General features: G+C 51.4%; 1 protein-coding gene across 1 annotated transcript in view; it reads right to left on the bottom strand.

Annotated features, from left to right (window-relative positions):
- The window catches only part of Dscam (Down syndrome cell adhesion molecule), a 487,830-nt gene that overhangs the window by 40,460 nt on the left and 433,079 nt on the right, over positions 1 to 14,291 (bottom strand). The window contains exons 24-27 of the mRNA XM_005375986.2: positions 13,403 to 13,501; positions 10,272 to 10,460; positions 9,678 to 9,968; positions 6,249 to 6,425 (exon numbers count right to left, since the gene is read on the bottom strand). Of these exons, the coding sequence (XP_005376043.2) occupies positions 6,249 to 6,425; positions 9,678 to 9,968; positions 10,272 to 10,460; positions 13,403 to 13,501 (756 nt within the window). The remainder of the gene's footprint in view (positions 1 to 6,248; positions 6,426 to 9,677; positions 9,969 to 10,271; positions 10,461 to 13,402; positions 13,502 to 14,291) is intronic.

The following is a 14,291-nucleotide window of genomic DNA, read 5'->3' on the forward strand; positions in this document are numbered from 1 at the left end:
TGGGGCCGTATCTTTCCCTTCTGTGCAACATCACAGCAGCTGCTGGTGTCGACACTGGGCCACTTATCGTCTGGAACTTGTGTTACTGCTGTCCGTCAACACTGCAAAAAGCAACACGTCCCTCTCCCGCTGATGATGGCCAGTACCTAGGAGGCTGGTGGCTACTACTTAGGAGGCTTGGAAGGAATAAAACAGCTTCACGAGGACTCTATTTTATCAAGCACTTGGAGCTCTCGCTCCCTCTTTCTCTCCCTCTGTCCCTGCCTTTCTTCTGATCATTCCGGGCTCACGTTCTGCTTGGAGCAGCACCTTTCCTGGTGCACATCGAGCCAAGTACATGCAGCGTGCTCTCCCTTCCGCCTGCTGTCTCTTCCCTAGGAAATGTCCAGACCTCGCTCTTCTGTCCAGGCACAGTTGTAGGGCCCCCTCAGCTCCTGTTTCCCGCACATTTCGCACCATCCGAGATCTCAGCTGGTGACGGCTCTCCTCAAGAGACTCCCCAGATCCCCAGACTCTCCTGACTCCCCAGATCCTTGGTGGCCCCGTGCTCCTCCCTGACTCGGCAAGGCTGGGAGAGGGCGGGGAAAGCCCACAGGAGAGCCCAGCCCTGGTGCGTGTCTCTGAATGCTGCAAGGAGGGCTGGGGAGGGACGCGGGGACAGAAGCTGATGGGAGGGAGGGAGGGAGCCGCCCTGTGTCTCCTGAGGGCGGTGTTGCAACACCCTGGGCTGCGGGCAGGTGGGGGCAGCACTGCCTGGTGCAGAATCTGCTTTCCTGTGTGCAGTGGTGAACAGCACTAGTGAGAAGGACAGAAGAAGGGTGCTGTAAGAACATATATTTTCATATTCAAGGGGATGTCTGAGGGGTAGTAAACATCAAGCTAAAAATACGAATAAACCCAGACGTTTTGGTGGGCAAACGTAAGATTATAGGGTAGCTGTTGATACCATGTTAGTACCTCCCCCGATTCTATGCCTCATTGATAAAGCTCTTGAAGCTTCTATACTATTAATGGGATGCCTACTTTTTACTTGGCTGTTCCAAAGTCTGCAGAAGTCTCACAGGAAGGGGACAGGGTCAGGGCAGTGACCCGCGCCCCCTGTTTCTCTGTTCCATGCGGGACATCGCTGTGGACCAGCTCCCAAGGGGCAGAGCCTTTCCGGCCTTCAGTTCTCAAGCAGGCGGCACAGGGCGGAACAAAGCCACACTGTTGCAAGACGGCCACAAGACAGCGTGGAGAGCAGAGCTGAGGAAACGCACAGCCCCACCAGGGCTTGGGAGAGCCGCCCTCAGCTGGCTTAGCAGCATCAGAGCTTGGTCTTGCAAGTTCCCGTGGGCTTTTGGAGAACCACTGTGCCCCTCTTGGTCTGCCCATGCGTGAAGGTGGCCTGCACTGAGGCACACCTGGCACACTAGGAAGGGACCACGAGTGCTTGGGGGCAGCACTGCTGCTCTGCAGAGCCTGGGGCGCCGCCTATGTTGCATACCCAGAAGTTTGAGTAGGACTCCCATGCCTAGCCACGTGACTGCGCTTCAGCGTCTGATGTTCTAGTTTAGGAAAATAGAACACACTTGGTCTAATTTTTATGGGGCAGTCGCTTGCACACACTCCAAAAAAGCACGAGAAGAAAGAAAACAGAAAACCACTTAGGGGTGGCAAACTTGACCTTGCTGTGCCCTCTGTCCCTCTCAGCTTTTATTTTCAGGCCCCCAACACCCCCAATTTTCTGTGAAATTGAAGGCGTCTCATAAAGTAGCCATTTCTGTCAGGGCTATAAACCTGCACTTAGGTTTTTATAAGCGCCCACAGAGGACTTCAATCACCAGCATGCCCAAGTGCGAGCTGGGACAAAGCACCCACCCCAAAAACAGTTGAAGATGCCTAGACCTGAGAACTCCTCGGGCACAAACAAGGGCCACACGGGGCATTCAGGCCAGGGCCAGGCGGCATCCACTGCTGCCCTCAGCTGCCTGCTCCTGTCCCCAGCTCTGCAGCTGACCCCGGTCACCACTGCCGGAACGTTGCCCCGCTCCCTGCTCTCCAATAGAGACTCTTTGCTCCTTGGTTCTGCCGAGGCAAGTGTGGCGCTCTGACAGGATGGCATTTTTCAGAAGCTAAGGCAGAAAGAACTGGAGAGCAGGGAAGGAAGGGGTGGGAGAGACAGAGAAGAGAAAAGGAGATGAGAGAGGGGCAAAGCATGAAGGGAACGGAAGGAGGAGAGAGAGGAACGGTAGGAAGGCAAGGAAGAGAGGAAGGGAGGATATGCACACCGTAGAAGCAAAGAGTTTATAGTATGGGCTTCTGAGTCCATCTTAGCCATGGTCTGGCCATCTGTCACCTCGGCAATGAAGCCTTAGGCTGCACATTTTCTGGCGGCTCCCCACTTCTGTGTGGACTCTAGACCTTAGTGCTGGGGAGAGTCTACCCAAGTCTAAGTGGTCCTCAGCTCCAGCATGAGCGCTCCTGCTTTAGATTAGTAAAGCTCAAGTTATTTTTTAGTTTTTAATAAAGGAGAACTTTCTGATTCATTTGCAAAGCAGAAAATGGCACAGGTGGTCACAGAAAACGAGGGACTGTCCTGACAGCCTACCTTTAAACCATGCCCATGTAGATGAGTTTTTGGGAAATCATCTTCTGGCATTGACTAGTTTGAGAACATTAATTCATTAGAAAGCATATTTAAAATAATAAATTAATTTCCATCAGGGGAGAGAGACCTAGTTGAATTTATAGCACAGACTGATTTTTCTCTTTAGCTTACACAAAGTCCTGGCTGGCATGCTGGGCCTGGCTCTGCCCTGTGACCTATGCTTACTGGTGCTGACGTGGGCTTGCTCTCCCTAGGGTAATCCATGCTGTAGAAAGGAGGATGCTTTTAGCAATATTGGAGTTGACAACTTGACCTGGGAATAAAACTTTTATAAGGTCCAGGCTGCTGGGATCTCCAGTCCTGCCAGGGACTCACATTATAACCTTGGACTTTAAAGGTTGTAGAAGTTGGGAAAAACCAGGCCATCATAAAAGCAAAACATGGTTTCTGAACTCCTGGATGAGGTTATAGACTTAAAAAGTAGTACCTGTAGACAATTGGAGCTTTAGGAGGTCGCTATGCTCTAAAATTAGTAAAAACACTTAGAAAGAGAGAATATAGGCTGGCCAAACTGCTTGAGTCCCATTTTCTTTCTCTTAAAAAAGTTATACATGAGATAACATTCTATCATGCTCACCTAACTAGGTTGCTTGTCAAATGTACCATGCGTGGAAACATTTTAATAGTTTCTAGCAGTCAAACAAAGCAACCAAACAGGTTCAAACTACCTCAGGTTAATCTTCCATAATCACCTGGTAGCATCCACTAAGGATCTCCACAATGTTTTTCTTGAACTTGAATTTCCTTATTCCAGTTTTCGATCCCAAGCTGTGTTTGCTCGAGCAGCATGAACATGTCTGTAAAAACGTGGTGCTCATTTGGGACAGCAAAAGAGGATCTGTGCCTGGTTCTCGCAGTGAGCTCTGGCCCTGTAAAAGCTAGGCACTGATCACCTTCAGCTCTGGGCCTGCCAATTCCTTCCCTGAGTGGGTTGGAAAAGTTTTGTGTCATCAGTGATCATTTGTGTCATTGATGATCATTTCAGAGGAGCAGGGCTACCAGGCAAAGATCCTCCCAGGGTGTGGCAGACTTTCCCTAGAAAGTCCCGCACAGCCTCATCCCTACTTTGTCTTCAGGCAGCACTTCTCAGAGTGGCAGATAGGTGAGCCTATCTTTCTCCTAACTGTGACCCAATGCCACTGGAGCGTCACCTTCTACAGTTCTGGGTTAGGGTTTTAGGACGTTTTTTCTCTCCAAGACCTTGCTAAACTCTTGTGATCAAACAGAAATGATTAATAAGAAAACACTGTTGTGAGCTTTAAACCATGTTACGCCTGTTTTGCCCGTGAGATGGTGAGTTGCTTCTCCAGCATCCTTTGCCCTTGGCGCATCTCGGGAATGAGCCCTCTCTGCCATGAGAATTGCCTTCTTCCTCTGTGTTGCCTCTACCTTTTTATTCCTAGTACAAAGCAGAAAAAAGACCATCCCCAGGGCATGAAAGCCTGTCTGGTGTGCTGTCTCACTTTCTTTATGAGGCACGACTACTAGACGTCAGGGTCTAGCAGTGGAGGCCAACAGTAAGGGGGCTGTCCCAGGATGGCCCCTGGAGGCTGCCCTCCTCAGGCAGGAACTGAGTCACACAGAACCCTGAAGAAGGCAGGAGGGTCGGCAAGGGTCTCCCATCAGGCTGACCAGTGTGCCGTGGTGAGATCACGAACGGCTCTTGGCAGGGAAAGGCAAGGCTAGGGGATTGGGTTCTAAGTAGGACAGCAAATATAACACAGTAGCCTGGAAGGCAGGGGCCGGCACTAGGAGCAGGGAAGCGGGGAGCTTAGCAGAGCGCATCCAGCAGCGGGAGGCACGGCCGGGGATTTAACCCATCTGCTGCCAAACCCCTGGCTTTACTACAGATGCCTCAGGAGACCCTTTTAATATTAGTGTTGAGAAACATGGAAAACTCCTGGCCTTCTAAATGTACTGAGTTGGACACAGCCATCTACAGAGAGATAGACTCTCTGGGGGCCCGAATAGCTATATCCCTATTGTTTTTGGATTGCACTGTGAAAGAGGGTTATAAAAACGTCCTTTTGGTATTTTAATGATAAACGCTCCTAAGTGGAATTCAACATGGCCCACTTACACTCAAAGCACGGGCCAGCATTACATCTTCATAGTGCTTTTCTTAATCTCCTAGGTAGCTCCATCTTTCCTCCTCTCTTGGGAACACGCTCTCCCTCTTTGCCCTGGAGTGGGATTTGTTGCAAGGCCTTCCTTTGTATGCAGGGCACTTTCAGCAGTGGGTGCTTTATGTGCTGACCTCCTACACTGAACCCAGAGGCAGCAAGCTCCCTCTGGTCATCTTACACCAGGCGCCGGCACGAGGCTTAGGATGTGGGCGTCCCTCAGAGAACACCTATGACATGGAAGGACAACTGCGCCATCTGATCTAGAACGAACATTTCAATGAGACTGATGGTTTCTCTGAATTACTACGCTGTGGGGGATTTAAACAAAAGGACTGTTAACATGCTGCGTACTTCAAATATTTTGATTTTCTTTTGCCAGAGTGAGAGCCCTATTGGGAGGAGTGGTGCAGACGGGACAGGATGGGCGGGAGCCTCATCATGCTCTGTCTCTCCACCTGGAAGACGGCCAAGGAAAGAATCTGCGGAGATCGATGTTTCCTAAATGTATGGGTGAGGTTTGGGGATGTCGTAGATGTGTTCTGAGGAGAGGGCTTGAAGGCTGTACAACATTCCTTGCACAGCACTGATGTAAAACGCAAGCACCTTAGGTACTCACTTTACTAAAAAGATGCCTCAGTCAATACCCTGATGGACCTGGGCTCAGGGGCCCACTCCTGTAATCCCACCACTCTGGAAGGCTGAGGCAGGAGGACTGCAAGTTAGAGTCCTGCTTGGGCAACTTATCAGTATCCTGTCTCACAATAAGAGCTACAAAAGGTTAGGGATGTAGCTCAGTGGTAAGACACCCCCAGTACAGTCACAAATTATGTATGTATATACATATATATATATATATATATTTCTTGCACGTAGAGTTTCATATTTGATTTTTTTTGAATTTGATATTTGAAAGTGCTCCTGTCCTCACATTGTAGAGCAAGGGCGAGGAAGGGCTGCTGGCCAGTGTGGAGGACAGCCTGTCACACAGGACAACTGTAGTGATGGTCACTGCTGCCGGTGCCTCCCACCCGGCCTCAGCTCTCAATCTGCCTGTGTTTCTTTCTTATGGTGAAAGTCTTCCGCGGGGCTTCAGCTCCATTTCCAACCTGGGAAAGCGTGTTTTCTGCCCCATAATGCCATACTGTAAAGCCCTCCATTCCTGTTTCCAGGCAATAACATAATTCTCCTTGCCAGAGGAAATCTGATAGCTCTTTTCAAGCGAAGCCATGATTGGTGGCTTTGCTGGAACCACCGAAAATTAAAGAAAGCAGGGTCGGAAAACCCATGAGAAATTAATTTTCTTTGTGTGCTGAAGGCTGGAATTGAGGGGACTCGAGCGGGGTCGGCTTTTGCCCGCTTCTGGCACCGGAGATGGGCATGCTGGTATTGCACTCCCCAAGGGCTCTGCAGCTGCGGACGCGGTCTGAGGAGATGGGCGTCCCTCTGGGGTTGGTACTGGGGCCCGGACCTACCTCTCAGCCTCTTGAGCCTCTGCTCCCGCCGCCGCCGCCGCAGCACCATCAGGAGCACGAAGAGCAGGAGCACGCCCACCAGGATGCAGGAGACGGTCACCAGCATCTTGAGCCCTTCGTTGGTCGCCAGCCCCTCATCACTTTGGACAACTGACTTAATGAGTGGAGGAATTGTACCTGTAAGCAGGGCCAAGGTGTTAGATGCTATTGATGAAGGCGGTGTGGCGGAAGTTTTAGGGATGGAGGTTACAAAGTCGCGCTGTGTGATCCCGGGCGTCCACGGAGATGGGATGGGAGGAGGTCTTCCTAGTTCCTTGCTAGCTGACGTGTGCACACTGGGTCCCTTTCCCTACCCAGGGTCCCACTCTGCAGCTCTGCAGAAGACACCCATTTGTGCCCTGCTGCTGTGGGCAGGCACCTGACAGCTCAGCGCCCATGCCTGTACCTGGGATGAGGTGACCCTGACTGTCACAATGGCTAGCAGTGATTTGAAACACTGTATCTCAAAGGAGGAACCACAGATTTGGCAAATGAACAGGAAATGGTCTGCAGAGAGATCACCCAGACACACTGGCTTTTAAAAGAGCTTAAGCTTCTTTTTGTTTGGTTATTCATTTGCTTTTCATGGCAGGTGTACGATCAAGTCTACTTTACGACTCCCATTTTTGGGGTCTAAGAGCTATAGACAACTTTTCCAAAGGGACCCATCTGGGACTCTAAAGCAGCTACTTATTGTTAAGCTGTGCTATCTGATTCAGATGATTTAGAATTACAAGGAAACACTGAAGTAAAATGAACTCTGAGCTATTTTGAGCTGCTTTCTACCCAGGGGCTGAACACAATGGGTGCAGAGATGTGAAGAGACATCTGCTTTTATGGGGCACAGAGCTTGCCATCCCTGATTATGTAAGGTGCCCCAGCCCACTGTCTTTTCCGTGTAAAAAAGGGCAAGAAAGTCAGTGCTTTAGGGAAAATAATGCAAAAATAATAAATTTCCCCCTGAGCAAAACGGTCTTGATCTTGCGTTTAGTAAGTAGAGCAGGAATAATAGGACCCCTAGCCCTCTAAGATCTTTGCTAGAGCAAGAAGAGAGCCCTTCCAACTTCCCAGCAGTTTTGGCCGAAAACCCAAGACTCCAAATGCTCAGAGAGCAGGTGAGAGGTAGGTGAGGGTGCTCAGGAGGCTGTGTCGGTCTGCAAGCAGAACGAGACACGGACAGATGAGAACATTTGGCAAAGGAATGGCGCAAGGAAGAGTCAGAGAAGGAAATGGGAGAGTCGGAAACCTAGCTGGTCTGCACATAAGGCTCATTATCAATGTTTGTTTTTCCCAAAGTGAAAAAAAAAATGCTTCAGACAGATTGTGACAAGAGATTTCAGATACATATCCATGAAATTGGTTGGCAGAAGTCTGTGGTCTTTCTCAAGGAAAAAGAAATAGGCACTCACATTTTGGTGGAATGAAATTATTCAGGACTTCAGAAAATTAAACGTAGCTCGGAGGACGCTTTTGTAATTTGTGACTCTGGGTGAAGTAGAGCTATGTACCATACATTACATACATTTAGAAGACACATTTACAACCTGCCGAGCACTTTGTAAGTCATGTTGCAGTTTCAAATTCTCTGCTCAAGTAGCTTCTAATTCAGTGATTAGCTGTGAGCACATCTCCAGTGTGTGTGTGTCAGTCCCGCATCCTGCCTGGCCCCACATAGCCTATGGAGCCACCATGGGCTTGAGTGTCACTGTGTTATGGTTTGTGTCTGGATGGCCTTCAAAGCCTAATACAGTCATGGGTCGGGCTTCTAGAGTTTATGATCGATTCATGGTCCAGGGTTGGAATTGTGGGTGTGAATGCTACACCTGCCCTGGGGCGGGTGGTTTACATACAGTGTAAGGGAGGGAAAGAGGCTGCTTGCTGCCACTCCTCCCTTTTGCTCTTGCTGCTCTTGCTGTTTTCTGCTGCCGTGAACAGTTGCCCTCAGCCATGTGCCACTCTGCCTTGGAGCCAGCCGAGTATGGACTGAAACTTCCACAGATTGTGAGCTACATAAACCTTTTTTTCCTTAATTGTGGGTGTCAAGTATTTTGTCTCAGCAACAAGAGAAAAGTAACCAAGACACACTGTCACCAATCAGGGCTTTGCACTGAGATGCACCCTCACCTGCAAGTGTGTGCATGAGCCCCCCAGTGCTGAGTGTGTGATCAACATCAAGTGCTGTGTTCCAGAACAGAGACTCAGACTGGGGGAGAAGCCAGCTATAAACGATGCTCTGCCTGTGGTCATGCACTGTGGCCAGGACACCTTGAAATGCAGTCACTTGCAGCTGAGGTGTCAGAGATTGGAGGGAGGAGCTCGGGAGGAGCACAGGCTGCGGAGGACCGGCTGCTGCTGGGCTGCCCCAAGCCCTGGACAGAGCTCACTGTAGGCTGGAGCCCAGGCTGGCGTGGCCAAGCAAGGCGATTCCTTGCCAGGACTCTTCCAGGAAAGCAGGAGAGGAGCAGCTCTGCATGTGCAGGGCTTGGGTGTGGCACAGCAGCGCCTCGGGTGGGATGCAGGGGAGGGCTGGGGTGCCTACAGTTGGGTCCTGTGATCCAGTCGTGCCAAGGCCTTGAGGGGCAGAGCCAGAGCTGAACACTCTGTGAACTGCTGGGCTTTGCCTCCAGAGGAGTGCACTCCTCCTGTGCTGCTATTCACAGAGAAACCACTGCAGATCCAGCACCGCTGCTGGGGATGTCCTAAAAGTCCCTACTGACAGCCAGTGACACCCACTTTCTACTGCATGGGGTTGGGCATTTTCTCAGATATCAATAAATGGCCCTGGATACTGGAAAAAGGGCAAGAATTTAGATAATTCGTCTTTGGTTGAGAAGATGTCAAGAGATAGCGCATCCAGCTTTAAGAAAACATACGGAAGCTGTGTGTGTGGTCAATGTGTGTGTGCAGTGTGTGTGCACGGCATGTGTGTGTGTACAGGTCATGCTGATGTCCTTATTCTATTCCCCTTACTACCCCTGCTTCTACTCAGAAACTTGCACAAGCTCCTTTGCCATGGAAACTCTTCGCACATGCAGTTTAAGGGCTTCATGAGGCAAAAAGAAAGTTGTCATGTGGGTTGGGATGGGGTGATGGGAGGGGTGGAGACAACAAAAGCAAGGTTAGCTCACACCTGACAGAGGCCCGGACGCACAGGGCAGATGCCTGCAGCCCTGAGAGAAGTCGCTCATGCACGGGGCTCCCGGGGTACATGCCTTTGGCCTCAGAGCCACGGATGTGGTCACCTGGGTGGAATGAACTAGGGAACCACAGAGAGCTGGCTGAAGGGCCCAGACCCGACAGCTCTGGGTGCAAAGGGTGGCAAGGAGGGGTGTGCAGGGCAGGGCGGGCACACGTGACATCCCCGATGCAGACGGGTGGCCCGGAGCTTACTGCCATCGTAGTTGAGCGTGGCGAAGGTGGCCTGCTTCTCCGCGCAGCCGGCGCTGTTGCACACCCGCATCTGGAGCTCGTACCAGGTGGCTTCCTGCAGGTCATACAGAATGTAGGACTTGGACAGGGAGGTCCGATGAGCCGTGGTCCAGACCGTGGTCCCGAAGGGCCTGTACTCGAGCGTGAAGGAGGTGATGGGGCAGCCGCCGTCGTTCCAGCCGATCAGGTTGAGCCGTACACGGGTGCTGTTGACGCTGGCGAAGAGCTCCTGCTCTTTGGAGAACTGGGGCTCTGCAGAGAGACCTCGGAGGTGAGCTCGGGGGTGGGGAAGGAAGCGTCCATCCCACTCTTTACGCACCCATGCTTCATGTGCTGCCCCGAAGCCGTTCTCCCCAGCCAGTCAGGAGCTCAGGCCAAGCCAGCAGCATGGCTTACTCCCAACCGTCCACTCTGAGTAAAGGGCTTAGGGGCCAGTGGGCTTTGTCCCACCTTACAGACCTCAGCGCAGGGAAGGTGGAGGGAGGGCTCCTACCGGTGCGTCTCAGAGCTCCCTGAGAATGCCAAGCTCATGGAGAGGACAGGAAGCATACGCACCCTTCCCCAGCGTCTTCGCCTCTATGATCTCACTGATGCGTCCCGGTCCCACTCCGTTTTGGGCAGTGAGCGTGAACTTGTACCACGTCCCACACTTCAGGTTCTCCAAGCGGTAGGAGCGCTCGCTGGGGCTGATTGGGAAACTGCCCCACTGCTCGCTGTTGTCCTCAGAGTACTGCAGTATGTAGCCTGCAGGAAGAGGGGAGGGTCTGTGAGCACGGCTTTCCACAGAGACACTTGAATCTTGTCCAGGTTGAGGCTTCTCCCAACCTGGGCATTTGGGGAAGAGAACTTCCTAACTCTCCTGATCCCAAGGACTCTGACTCCCCCAGGAGAAGCGCTCTGCTGGCTGGGGTATGAGGCGCTTCATTCACACCAGACGTCCGCAGTGCGGTAGTACGGCTGCCTGATGGGGCGAAGGCAGAGCTACCTCCCGCTCCCCTTAACGCCGTATTGGGCAGAAGGGAATGAACACCGAGCTGCTAAGAACCTGCCCCTTGGAGCTCGTGCCCTAACGCTTGGGCAGGGGCAGAGGCTGAAGCCAAGTTATTTTTGAGATCATCAGACACCCGGAACAGGGCTGTGCTGTCTGTGAGAACATGAACGGACACAGCAGCCTCCTCCACCACCCTCTGCCCAGCACTTCTGCCCTAGGGGTTTGGCTGCTCGTCCTGACACCACCCCACATGCCCCACACAGCAACCTGGCCTCTCTTTAGTTTGGAAAATCCCTGCAGCCACCCCTTTCTCCAGACGTCCACTCTTCTCCCAACTTCTGCAACTACTAGCAGCAGCTGTCCGTCAGTTGGCACGGTCCCAAGCCTTCTGCTCTGATGACTTCACACAACCCCATGCAGTACCCTTGCCCTTCCCCAGGGCCAAGAAGACACTGAGACCCAGAGAGCTCAGGCGCTGAGTGACAGGAGGCCGCCTGCAGGAAGCATGCCTGCTGGAAGCATGCCTGCTGGAAGCACGCCTGCCTGGTCCTGCGGTGCTGGAGCTTTCTTTCCCATTGCCTCCTTTACCCACGCCACCTGCAAACATGTTTCTGGGGGAAATGCGTCCTCCCTGCTCTGTGCCTGCCTCCTAAGTGCTCACAGCCCCTCGCCCCAGGCCGAGGTCCCTGGGCTCTTGGGGCTCGGGCTGACTCCTCCTCCTGCACTGTCTGTCTGCCCTGCCCCCTCCCTCTTTGCAGCCCTCCCTCTGGGCCCGTTTTCTCTCCTTGTGCTCCTGCTGTGAGCTCCCCCAGTGCCTGTGGCCCGGGAACCCCAACCTCCCTCCAGCCAACTACACGTCCAGAGTTGGTTTTCCCCGAGTCTCTACCTCCGGGAATTCTGTCCCCAAGCCATGGGCCCGTGTACTTCCCCGTGCCCCACTGTGGTCCTCAGCGTCCTCACCCCCGTCAGCATGGCGCACCCGATGCAGGACACCCCCTTCCAGTGGCTTTGGCCCCCGCTGCATCTCAGCGATGCCCTGGTTCCCTCTGTCTCAGGGACTCCTCATCAGAATCCCTGCCCTGCACTAGGGTTCTTCTGTTCTCCCTCAAGCTGCCTGACTCCAAAGTTTATCTTTTATTATATAAATAAACACATATATTTTGCAGTACTGGGGACTGAAACCAGGGCCTTCACATTGAGCTGTGTCCTGGCCCTTTATACATATTTTTTCTCTTGAGACAAGGTCTTGTTAAGTTGCTAAATTGCCCAGGCTGGCCTGGAACTTGGAATCCACCTGCCTCAGCTGCCCAGACTGCTGAAGTGGGAGGCGTGTGCCACCATACTCAGCTCAAGGTTATTTCTTTGCAGTCTGCAGCCTTGGTCCCCTGAGCCCCTGCTCAGGCCCCCGTTTGTTCTAAGAAGGTTCCCCGGCCAGCTGAGAGCCCACAGCGGCCCAGTTCAGCAAGGAGACCTGTCCTCCTCGCTCTGTCCTCACTGGAAGAGGCACCCCTCTGTCCTCTCCAGCTTTGGTCACCTGCGATCTGCCTCTGTTCTCAGCTGTCCGCTTGAGAAAGTCACTAAGTCCTGATAACCATGACCACTGCAATTTGCACTGTTATCTGCAGCTGGGTCCTCACTGCTGCTTGGTGATGACTTTATTCGTCTACTAATGACTCCCTGAGCACTGCAGCTGCTACAGATCTGTCCCACGCTCCTCACACCCACAGCGGAGCCTCACCCCTCATCATCCAGCTATTTTTAAAAAGTAACTTCACCTTTTTCTTTCCTACAGAGAGGAAAAGAGAAAAGAGAAGGAGAAGAAGCTTCTCCCGGGAGCTGCACCAATGGGGTGGTGATGAATGTTTAACTCAGGCATCTTGGAGGGAAGCACAGCATCCCTGACCTGTGCATTCAGGATACCTGAGGTGTGTGACAGCTCTCAGCAGGGCCACAGAGCGAGGAGGCAGGGCCAACGTGCTCGCAGAGCCCCCTGGACTGCTCTTGCCTTCCAGTCTTCTTCCCGTCCTTCCTCCTCTCTGCTTCCCAGGTCAAAGCCCTGGCCTTGCCTTTTTGCTCGAGGGCTACCTCGGTGACTTAGCCCCTCATTCCCACGTGTCTACAGTCTCTTCCTCTGGACACCCCTGGTCCCTTCCCTCCAGATGGTCACCACGACCCTCTGGACTTCCCTTGGGCTGCGATTACCGTGCTAGCTCAGCGCTCCAGGATAAGCCTATTGTCCGATTTTCTGCTATGTGTCAAATAGCAAGGCTCATGCAAATAAGTTGTTTTCCATCTAAGTTCTATGCCCTTTTTCTCTTATGGCTTTATAAGTCAGAGCAGTAACCATGGTTACTGGGAAGAATGATATAGTGCTGACAAACCGAAGTTACAGCATCCAGAATCTCAGGAGGAAGATCACAGGGTTCCCTTCCCCGTATTTCATTTGTTAGTATTTCACTCAGTCCAGATGCTCCAGGTAACCACGGGGATGAGGTTCTCTGGACAAATGATTGGAGTTTCAACAAATATGAGAAAATATACATATATGTAATTTCTTGCTTAGGAGAATTAATGATAGGGTGCATTTTGGGGGCAAATACACCAATGCTTGGCAGTTATTTGATGAAGATGCAGCACTTAGCAGCCCATGGTTAGTGCAGTAACCAGCGACCGTGGGCAGCCTCGACGTCATTACCTCTGATGGAGCTGCCTCCATTGTCCCCCGGGAGCCAGGAAAGAGTGATGGAGGAAGATGTGGTTTTGGACACAGTAAGCCGGGGCTGATCTGGTGGAACTAGACAAGAAACAGTTTTTAGAAAACAAGAATTAGTTTTTCACATCTTAATCCTCTGTAACAGTCATTTACCAAATCATTTTTAACAGCCATTTATTAAAGAAGTGTTTTAGGTTGCCAAAATATGCAATTCATTTCTGTCAAAATGTCTATTTCCTTGATATCCTGGGCCAAAGAGATAGAGCAGAATGAATCTATTATTTAAAGAAAATTCAACCACATTTCTACTTGGCTTTCTATCTAAATCACTTCCCCACCATCCCTTGACTTTCTGAGTTGCCCATCACTAATTGAAATCTTTAAGCTTCCTGTGGATACAGGCATTATTTTATTCTGAATTTCAGCCTTGAAATTCAAGTGAAAAAGATAAATGGTGTCCTCTGAGCTGTCCTGCTCTTCCCAGGGAAGGCGCAGGGGGAGAAGTAGCTAATGCAAAAAAGAATTCTACAAATTGCCACTTTTTAAGTGACTGGCTAAGACACTACACACACACACACACACACACACACACACACACACACACACACTCAGCTTTGAAGATCTCAGATGTGCCACTCTTTTCTTTTTTGGTACCAGGAATCAAACTCAGGGCCCCTGTGCTTAGCTCTGCTGCTGAGCTATATCGCCAGCCCTCTACTTCTAAACGATGGGCCTCACTGTAATTTTGTACTGGCTGTGAGGGCAGAAATACCAAAGAAATTCAAAATCAGACTCCCAAAATACACAGAAAGCTTCACACCAAATGCCTTCTCACTTCTTTCAAGAAAAGCCTGATATATCAACCCAAAGA

This window comes from Chinchilla lanigera, unplaced genomic scaffold (genome assembly GCF_000276665.1).
Source record: "Chinchilla lanigera isolate Chin_1 unplaced genomic scaffold, ChiLan1.0 scaffold00006, whole genome shotgun sequence".
NCBI classification, from domain to species: Eukaryota; Metazoa; Chordata; class Mammalia; order Rodentia; family Chinchillidae; genus Chinchilla; species Chinchilla lanigera.